This window comes from Pterocles gutturalis, unplaced genomic scaffold (assembly GCF_000699245.1).
Source record: "Pterocles gutturalis isolate BGI_N339 unplaced genomic scaffold, ASM69924v1 scaffold8426, whole genome shotgun sequence".
Lineage (NCBI taxonomy): Eukaryota > Metazoa > Chordata > Aves > Pterocliformes > Pteroclidae > Pterocles > Pterocles gutturalis.
Genome location: NW_010102963.1, coordinates 1 through 10,191, shown reverse-complemented (window position 1 = coordinate 10,191; position 10,191 = coordinate 1). Strand labels below are relative to the sequence as shown.

The following is a 10,191-nucleotide window of genomic DNA, read 5'->3' as shown; positions in this document are numbered from 1 at the left end:
GGACAGTATCTCCAGCCACTAACACTCAGAGCAGTGTCTCCCTGGAGCCTAGGCCACAGTCCAGCACCTTGGGCTCATCATCACTAGAAAAGGCTCCAAGTTGCTTCTGCGTCCATGAAGCAGGAGGTCTCAGGGAAGCATGTGGGGTGTGTGAATATGTGAATCTTACAGCCCAGAGACTAGCATGTGAGCACACCTCTCCCCAGAGAGAGTTTGGGAAGAGTGAATCCAGACTCAGGCCCGGTCCTAACCCAGCTGCTCCAGTCCCTCCTGAGACTCACCGAGCAAGAAGGATCCAGTAGAGACCGAGATCTGGTCTGACAGCAGGTGCTCCAGGAACAGAGGGAAGAAGTTGCTGTTAAAGTGGCAGTGAAAAACCTGTGAAGGCAGTATGCAGACGAGCTGTGGAACAGCAGTAAGAGAGAACAATAAAAAGCTAACAGCCCTCTGGGCTCTGTTATCCTAGGAGCCGGGTGCCAAGGAACCATGCAGGACGGGCCTGGAGTACCTCAGCAGAGCAAGAGCTTGGTTGTGGAGTTTACAACACTGTAGGCTTTGAGACTGCAAAGCTGCAACTCCACCAGCCATGCCCACTGCATGCCTGGGGTCAGCACTGCTTCCCAGCTGCCAAGGCATGGCTTGCAGGGCATCTGCTCAGCACACAGCGCTGCTGAGGCAGGCAGAGCAAGGAGGTGACAGCAGTAACCACAAGGGTTTGGGGGAGACAGTGACACAGCAGGACAGAGGAGGCAGCCGTCAGGAGGACAAGGATAAGGCAGGAGCGAGGCTTGAACACAAAGATGCAGACCAGCATCAAGAGCCTGCCTGCGGGGAAGTGAGGGATCCCCAGGGAGATGGGAGCTGTGACTGCAGCACACAAAGCTGAGCAGGCTGCCAGCATTTGGTAGTAATCACTGAAGAGGATGGAAATGGCAAAAGCCAGCTGGGAGGTGGATACAGCTAAACAGTGATGTGAGCCTCAGGAAAGCAGAAAGAAGGAGACTGTGCTGACAGCCACACCAGCAAATTGCACTCCTGAACTCATCCCCACCATTAGCCAGGCCTTGCGCTTCTGCACCCCACATGGGCTGCACCATACTCAGCCAGCCCCCATCATCCAGCCTGCGCTGTGGAAAGAAGAAGCAGCACCCCACAGCTTACTCAGGAAGGATCCTCAGGTCACAAGCAGGGAGAGCAGCTACCAGCTGCTGAGTCAGCCAGCACATGCAGGAGGCTCCAAGAGCAAGTGGGTGCTGGAAACACCTCTGTCCTTCCTGGGGAACTCACACAGTGCTGAATCACTGTCTCTGACAGTCAGAGCCTGTGCTCATGCTCTGAATCACAACATGCCGCGGCTGCACCTACCTGGACAAGGTTCATGCAGACAAACCAGAGGAAGTTGCGGTGCCGGGAGAGCTGCTGGAGATACTCCCCCAGGGTGATCTTCTTCTCCTCAGGGATGGAGAGTTTCTCAATGTACAGACTAAAGGGAGAGGAGGAAAAAAAATAACCATAAATCCCTCTCTCCAACAAAAACAAAACAGTAGAGTCTACAATGTTTGCTTACTGCTAGCAAGAACCACAGGCAACAGGTCTCCCAATGAATATTTGTCTTCTGAACCCAAAATTCAGATTTCTGTCCATAAAAGCATTCTCCTTGTATTAGCCATTCCACTATGCATACACTCCTCTTCCAGATCCCTGCGGTTAGCTCACCTGGCAGATCTCATCAGTACCTGCTGTGTTAGTGCATCACAGTGCTGGCAGCTCATAACAAGAGACGACAAGTGAGGCAGCCCAAGGACAAGCAGGAGAGTTGATCGGGGAAAACCAGCTGCATCATGGCCCAAAAACAGCCCAGCCACTATCAGGTAGCTAAAGCAAGCAAAGGGTAAGAGACATTCGCTTGTCCAGCTCCATAGGAAATGGGCAGCAAGGTGGTCCATGATGGTCCACGTTCAAGCAGGAGTGCTTTCATGATAAGCTATTTCTGACATTTTGCCACTCACAGGCCTCACTGGGTGCTCTAGATACTAATTCATTTCACGGTTCCAAACACTGGATGGCCACACAGCAGGTCAGGACTCTGCCTCCAGTTTGTGCCTGCGGTGTCACAGGATAGTTTTGTCCTATTTTCAGAGGGCCTTAGAAGCCAGTGTGAGAGAGGTGATTCTGAAAACTGTATCAACAAACAAGAACCACAGATGATTAACACAAATTTGCCTCATCCTGGATCTTCCCATATATTTAGTTTGCTGCGGTGCACAAAAGGACTCTACAGATCTGTGCCAGGCCTTTGTCCCTACCACAGAACTGGTAACACTTACTCTTTTAGGGTTGATTCTTGGTCCCATTTCGCTTTCCCATCAGCGTCAAACCGCTGGCGGAGCAGCTGTGTGGACAGGGTAAAACCAGCGATGGAGCACAGAGCCAGCATGACGCAAAATATGCGAAAGGAAAAGAAGTCCTCTTTGTTCCACACTGCATAGGACATGAAGACAGAGAGGGAGCCTATGGCACTGAAGAGGGAGCAGTAGAAGTTGAGGCTAGTCCTGTCTTTTGCTGAAACAGCCAGGTCCGCGAGCAAGGCGTTGTGATGGAGGTCGACCATGGTGAGAAAGCTGTCATACATGCAAAGGCAAAGGAGGAACTGCAAACCAGGATGAGCCCAGGAAACCCAGAAAGCCAGGAAAGAGATGGCAAAGAGGGGGCCATTGCGGCTTAGTGCTCCGAGCCTCTTCAGAACTACTTCTGGGGAGGAAATCTCTGCTCCTGGTCTGCAACAGAAGACAAAAACGTTAGACACCTGGACAAAACCCTGCATGACCATGTATTTACCCTCTCCAAGGAAGTCATTTAAGTAGCACAGACACAAATACAGCTTTTGCTCATGCAACAAGCACCCACATCAGATACCTTCTCAGCTAATATGTGAATACACTGAAAATATGGGTTTAAGAAGGCCAAAAAGCATGAACAAAAGGGATTTTTTTTTCTCCAGACCAAGTCTCTCCCTGATAGTGCTGCACTGTCTGCACTTTGCACAACGTAAATTACTTCAACTAGCACTTGAAGTTTTTACTAGTTGCAGGAAGCCACACCATGCTAATGGTCAGCAGTGATCTATGACCCAGGGAGTTTGGGAACAACTGGTCTGAGGCATCACAGGTGGAAATAACTGTCCTTTCCCCCCTTATGTCCCCCAAACCACATACAGACACACTCCAACACCCCACTAAGAGACTCGCTCATATGGCAAGGGCTTAAGATTTTTATATGCCTGTATTTTAGGCTCTGTAACACTCATGTGATTGTTAAGGGTTAGGGTCACATCTACCCATTAGGTGTGTGACTTCCTCTATACAGCCAGGTACTGAATAACATGCAAAGAGCACTGCACTTCGAAAATGCCAGGAAAAGGAGGTATTTAAGAGTTCCATGACCCAGACACCATTCCCACACCAGCATTTTAAAGGTGCCAATTTCATGTCATCTCCCCCAGAGATTAAACAACTTCTCAGCCTCTGCTGAAAGTGGAACTTAACTTACTGCTGTGTGCTAAGGAACACTCGGTCACTCAGCCAGCCAAACAGAGGGTCATTGAGGCTGTTCCAGATCAGAAACACTGTCTAGGAAAGAAAACAGTACAGTGAAATAAACCACAGGACAGCTCCTGCAAAGACTCTGTTCAGTTACTGAAGCAAGCAGCGCTGAGCTGGCACGGCGAACAACCAGCAGGAGCTGCCCCAGCGCACCTTCCCTGCCCCATCACCGCTGTACGATTCCCCTGTCTGGGATAACTGACAGATTAACACAGCAAGGCCAGTGGTTTTGCCTGCTTGTGAAAGACCCTGATGTCCTCAGAGGAAAGGCAGCCTTTAGAACAAAGTCTCTGGGTTTTCTATCCCAGCTAGTTCTATCTTTATATAAGTGGGAGAAACTGAAAAGCCCAAGCTGGCACTTGGAAGGCTCCCTTGCTCCCTCCCTCTCCAGAGGGGAACACTGCTATTACAACTAACACTCTTCACACTTCTAGCAAGGAGTGGTCTTGCTTTCAGACTTTCTTACTTAAGAGGGCAGAAGCCTATGGAAAAGACTAACCTCTCCTATCCAAAAGGACAGTTTATCGATCTTGTAAACAGAGACAAAGGTGTCCACGTAGTACAGGAGGAATACGTTGTGCAAAATGGAAACAAACAGCGACAAGGACCCGTAGATCACTGCAGTGGGCAAATGAAAAAGACAAGCCAACAGTCGCAACCCCATGTTGGTGCAGTCAGCATTCAGCTTTCTTGATCACCTCCATTTCAGATGGGATGTCTTCTCCCAACACCTGCTACATCCTTGTTGAAGCCAATCCATTGTTGCTCCTGCAGGAGAGAAAAAAAAAAAAAAAGAAAGCAGGTTGAATTTCTTAAATGAACTAAAAGTTGAATCAAATTAATTAGTAAATCTTTGCCTGCGGAGATCAGAATTCATATTGCTTTGAGGAGATGTTCAAAAGTAGATTGGAGGGGATTTAAGAGACTAAATGCTGCCTGCTGCACTAAAGCTATTAGTAAATCTTTGCCTGCGGAGATCAGAATTCATATTGCTTTGAGGAGATGTTCAAAAGTAGATTGATGCTGCCTGCTGTACTAAAGCTGTTTCATTAAGCCGAGGCCAAACTGTAGGCTCCCCGGGGGTACAACTATCTCCTCCTGAGCAGGCTGCCCTGTCCTTTACCTGTAATGTTCTTTGTTATCCAGCAAGTAGCCAATTAGCTCCTTCCAGCTCTTTAAAGGCAAGGTCACAGGAAGAATCAAGCTAGATAGCTGCACAAAACAAAGCAGACTTCAGAAAACACACCTAGTCACTGACATTTTTAGGTACCAGCGTAAATTTTTAGCCAAAAATGACAACAGCTGTGATGTAATTAATCTCACATGTGCACACTCCTTTCCCCCAGCAGTCACAGCTGACCGCACCTGGACTGGCTCAGACAGCAGTTATTTATGGCAAGCAGCGTTGCTGTTTCATGGCATGAAGGGACACGACCAGAAAATGATGGCACACAGCAGGCACATTGCTGTCATGCAATAAAGGCAACCAAAAGTCACTTAGCAGCTGTCCAGCTTGTCTTGGGGTGGCCTGAATTTTAGGATCAGTGTCTGAAATAAAGATGCTTTGGCTGCATGATAATAGATACGGAAATAAAACAAGTGGAAACAGCAGCCTTATACCAGAACAAGTCGCTGCCTGTTCTCAAGGGGCTGAGGAGTGAGGGGGGGACACCTCACACTGGCATGGACAGGAGGTGGGACCATCATCCTCCTGCAAGGTACTCTTGTGCTTTTAAGACTAAGCCCCTCTCACGCTCAGGTTGGTACAGACCAAAAACACAAGGCACCCCTTCAGGGCCACTCGTGTATCTGGTGAGATGTTAAGGGTTTTTAAATCAGTGTAAGTCAGCTTCTCCAGCCCGTGCCACCATAAGAAGCCCTGTTCACAGCATATGCATTACGGGTGACAACAAGGTCACTACTTAACGCTGTCAAAAGCAAGATAAAGGGCTGGAAGTCACTCCCATGTCAGCACTCCAGTGTCAGAACTCACCCAACTCAGACGCATTGTGGGAACTTCACAAGGCTGGAGAAGAATGAGCACATCAGAAACGGGAAACTACGCACCAAGCCAGCCTTCTTGGGCTTGCAACATCAGCTGCAGCAATGCCAAGAAGATCAAGGGGAAGAATAAATGGCTGGGTATGAAACCCGATGAAACTGCAGTCCCACTCAGCATTTCCCAGAAGCCATGAGTCTGAGCACTTCTAGGCAAGATTAGAAAAGCAAAAATAACCCATCCGCTCTGCCTAGCCCGAAGTCTTCCTCATAACTAGTTCAGAAGGAGCAGGAGCAGCATTTCTTCCAATCAATTGCATCACTAGATTGAAACTGCACAGCAGCTCCACTCCCAGCCAAAGCGCTAGACCTCAAATGGATCCAACTGCAGAGCCCTCGTGGAGCTAAGCCACCATTCTGCATCCCCACCACATCAAAACCCATGGCCAGATAAAAGGAAGACACTGCCTGGCTGGGAATTCAGCCAGACAATGGACTTTTATAAGTGTAATTAAAGACAGACAAGCCTCAAGGGGAAATTGCATTTTGTATGGTCATGAACTGAAAAGCAATCAGGAATCTGTGGTGTGTAAAGATAAAGGTTAAGAAGGGAGAGCTGAGCCAGCTGATCCACCAATGAGTCTTGTGTCTGTCCCCAAGAGCCTTCTGCAGAGGCCTGGTTCAAGGGCAGATGAAGCCATCGGAGTGCTGGGCACCCTCACAAATGGGATGGAGAACAAGCAGATAGCATCATTTTGTCCTGTATGAAACCTCAGTGTATCCAGACCTTGACCACTCTGTGCACACCTAACCTCACTACAAACTTCCTGCAACATAGAGATGAGGGAGATCAAAGAAGGGCAACAAAGTGATCAAGGGATTGAGGCAGCTGCCTGCTGAGAAAAGACTAAACAGCTGGGGCTCTTCAGGAAGAGAGCAAAAGCCGAAGGGGGACATGATCAAGGTTTAGAGTCCCACATGTGGTGGATAAGGTGAAGGCGAAACACTTGGATGCCAGGAAGAACTGGAAGGATTCGCTGTAACTAGCAGGAAACGTTTGAAATACTTCTTTGCCTGGCAGGTAGCAAATATCTGACATTTGCTGCTGAAGGAGTTTGCAGAGGTGGGTGGCATGTTCAAAGGATTAGACAAATTCATGGAAAACATCTGTACGCAAACAGCTACTAAAGGGAACAGGCAAGGAATCCCCTCCAGCATCCCTAATCCGAGCACTGCACATGCTGGGGGTGGATGAGCAGAAAGGCCCACAGGCAGTACCCAGGCACACAGCCCTCCTCCTAAACAGCATCTCCTGCTGCCACCATGGGGCAGAACATGGATGGGGTGAGACAGACGGTCTGACCTGCCAGGGTAATTCTTAACCTGGAGTTGGCTTGGCTACCCAATGCAAAGCCCCCTCAAGGCTCAGTCCTTATTGCTGCACTTTACAGTGTACCCATCCAAATGTTGCTTCATTAAGCACATGTTGCACAAATCACAGCTGCTGAAGTTTCCAGAGACACCTCATTTTGTCATTTATATGCTACAGCGCTGTTTAAAGAAGGTGAAGTTCCACTTCCTCTCCTTATCACTCCCTCACAGATGTGCAAAGCCTCCAGCCAGCTGATTTTTGTAAGTGATTTCACTTTGCTGGGATAGTTCTAAGGTCATTTCATATTTTTTTTTTCCCTCCTCATTTGCAAATGTGCAGATGAAACAAATCATAGCTGTCTGTAAAAAATAATTTGTTTCTACATCCAAAGCATTGTGTTATTTAAGCTCACCATGCTGGTGTTTTCATAACCTTTTCCTCGGGATGGAGAATTACTCATGGAGTATGTCAGAACTTTTCAACATTAGGCTTTAAGTAGTAATGGGAAAAGGAGCTGCAGGAGGGAATAGCTATCATTCATTCATGATGAACTTCTAACACCCAGTCATAAAGCAACAAGCTCGTAAATTAGAAAGGAACTAGCCTTTATTTCAGAAACTTCCACCTCCGCATCTGACATCTGGCATCGCTCCTGCCAGTGACGTTTGCAGATCTTATCTTTCGAGAAGGATGTCTGAATACTGGCTACCAGGAAAGTATTGCTTTTGTTTGAGAGTGCTGGCGTATCCAGCTGGAAACACACCACAGTTTAAGGCTTGCACATCTGCTCTAACTTCCTAGACAGCTCTCAGCTGGATTCACGAGTCATTGCGTCCCTTTCTCCTTACAACAAGACTGAGCAACAGACTTCCACAGCCGAAGCTGGTTATACTGAGTTGGCAGCAGAGCCATATATGTGAATCTTGGCCTAACTCAGTCTTTTAAGCAGGGCCAGACGATTCCTGCATGCTGAAGTCACCACTCAGGAACCTGAAATAGTCATCTGCAGACCTGACCGCGGTAACAGGATGCCTCTCCCATTCATTCTCCACTATGTGGGTAACGCAGGCTGGAATATCCCAAATAATACTTCAGGCTATGTCTGTACTTGCTCCAGCCATCACTACGCTGCCTCTGCTGCCTATTCTGGATTTTGGGTGGCTTACTAGCTAAAGCAGAGGGCCAGACAAATATACCAGCTCGGTGTATCTGCATCCACTACACAATAAATCCACCAGTGGGATAAGCCACCCAAAAGAGGACCCCATTTCTAGATATTCGTCATGGCCAGGCAGGACTGGGCTGCTGGTGCTCCAGCCCCACCCGCAGTGAAGCCAGGCTGGAGCTGTGCCTGTGAAAAAGCTGCTGCCCTGTAACTCGTCCCAGCATAGCGCCTGGTGCTGGGAGTGACAATTCCTCCCAGACCCTGTAAGTGACGTTCTCAGCCAGAGGAACAGTCATGGATCATGCTTATCCATTGGTGACAAGCCTGTTTGGTGAGCACAGAGCAGGTTCCACACACTCCTTCCCACCCTGCACATGGAAACCCAGGAGGCCTCCAAAGCAACAGACACCTCAGTGGGTCCTCACCCCATGAAGCTACTTAGATTCTGGCAGGACTCTGTTCAGTAAGAACGAAAATCTCTCCATGGAGCTATTTCACTAACAGAACCATACTGAAAGAGCCTCCACTTTAACCAAAAAAAGTCTCAAAATCCTATTCCTGTCCCAGGAAATCTCCTATCTGGACAGTTTTGATCGTACGCACCCTCTTAGAGATGGATCTTCAAGACGTAAATTTCTCCACCGTACTACTTCTGAAACCCTAACGCCATGTTTCCTCACATAATCCACTTGCTAATAGAGTCTTGAGGGAACACCACACACAGTCCTATGTGAAACATCAACGAAATCCCCAACAGCAGCCTCCCTGCAGCCTGGTATCTGAACAGTAAAGCAGTGGAGCCTTTGAAAACCTGATACCACCGGGGTTAGGCAAGGAAAGGTGCCACTTTGAAGAGGCTGTGACGGCATTTCCCAGTACTGTTTACCAATTCAACAATCACAGATGGCCTCGGTATCATGCGAGGTTTGGTAACACCCCAGTTATTACAGGCAATCATGTGCTTCCATCAGGTGCTGCCCTCAGTCCTGCAGAGTTCATACACGTAAACAAAACTGACACACAGACAACAATGAACATCTTGAACCAGCTGGTAGTTTCTGTGGAGCTGTGATCCAGCACAGCAATCTTGTTAAATCAGATCTCATTCCCTAATGAGATTATGAAGTTCATTAATAGAGGTAACTGGGTAGAGCTCATCATCTGGGAACTCGGTAAGGCATTTAATGTAACAGCACGTGGCATGCCTTTTCTAAACAATTCACTGTTTTACAGTGTAAGGAAAGTGTGTTAGATATACTAAAAACTGGTTCCCCACGATGTTACTGTCAATATAAACTCTAATCGTGTAGTGGACTCCACAGCACTGGTACAGGAACCAGTGCTGCAGGTAACTCCAGCCTCAAGTTACAAGTTTGGAAGTAAATATGAAACCCTTATTGAAAACAGCCCCCAAGAGTGGAATCGCAGAAGCTAGAAGAGGGGATTACTGCCCAGACACTGCCTGTTAAGACGTAATAAGAAGCACCAGGTGGGAGGCACTTTTAAACACTCTGCCCAAGCGCAGTGACCAGGAGTTTCTGCTGCACATCTCCATCTTCTCTCCAGGGAGAGTTTTCACCTGTGCAAACCTTCCAAAGCCACAGTCCCCCCCCAGTGCCCCGGCTTCAGCCACAAGGCCACACGCCACTAACCAACGGGCTGAAGGAAGCCCAGCTGCTGAAGCCACCAGAGATCTCTGTGGCATTTAGGCCTGAAAACCATAGCCCTAGGTCACCAACTAACGCGGGGAGCCAGGCGATGCCAGAGCAGTGAGGCCAGAGACAAAGATGTCACTTCTTTGACCACCGAGAGGACAAGCCCAAGCCGCGGTGCCACCCCTGAGCCCACCCGCAGGGTCCCCGCATGCTGAGGGGAGACCGAGCAGCCCCGCAGAGGAAGGGCAGCCGGGCAGTGGCACAGCCACCGTTCGGCGGTGGGGTCCCCTCGGGGTCCCTGGCAGCGGAGAGCCCGTGGGGGGCTGTGCTGTCAGGTGAGGAGAAGGGGTGACAGGGACATGGCAGCCAGAGCCCCACTCCACAGCTCCATGTAGGGGA

The 10,191-nt window shown here is 48.9% G+C and overlaps 1 protein-coding gene across 2 annotated transcripts in view; it reads right to left on the bottom strand.

The window, feature by feature from the left end:
- Positions 1-4,374, bottom strand: part of TMEM180 (transmembrane protein 180) — a 6,268-nt gene extending 1,894 nt beyond the window's left edge. The window contains exons 1-5 of one of the 2 annotated variants that reach the window (XM_010086502.1): positions 4,102-4,374; positions 3,550-3,629; positions 2,328-2,777; positions 1,366-1,483; positions 282-378 (exon numbers count right to left, since the gene is read on the bottom strand). In XM_010086502.1, the coding sequence (XP_010084804.1) occupies positions 282-378; positions 1,366-1,483; positions 2,328-2,777; positions 3,550-3,629; positions 4,102-4,266 (910 nt within the window). In that variant the 5' untranslated portion in view covers positions 4,267-4,374. Of the gene's footprint in view, positions 1-281; positions 379-1,365; positions 1,523-2,327; positions 2,778-3,549; positions 3,630-4,101 lie in introns of both variants that reach the window. The other variant, XM_010086501.1, reaches the window with a different exon arrangement.
- Positions 4,375-10,191: the final 5,817 nt, after the last annotated feature.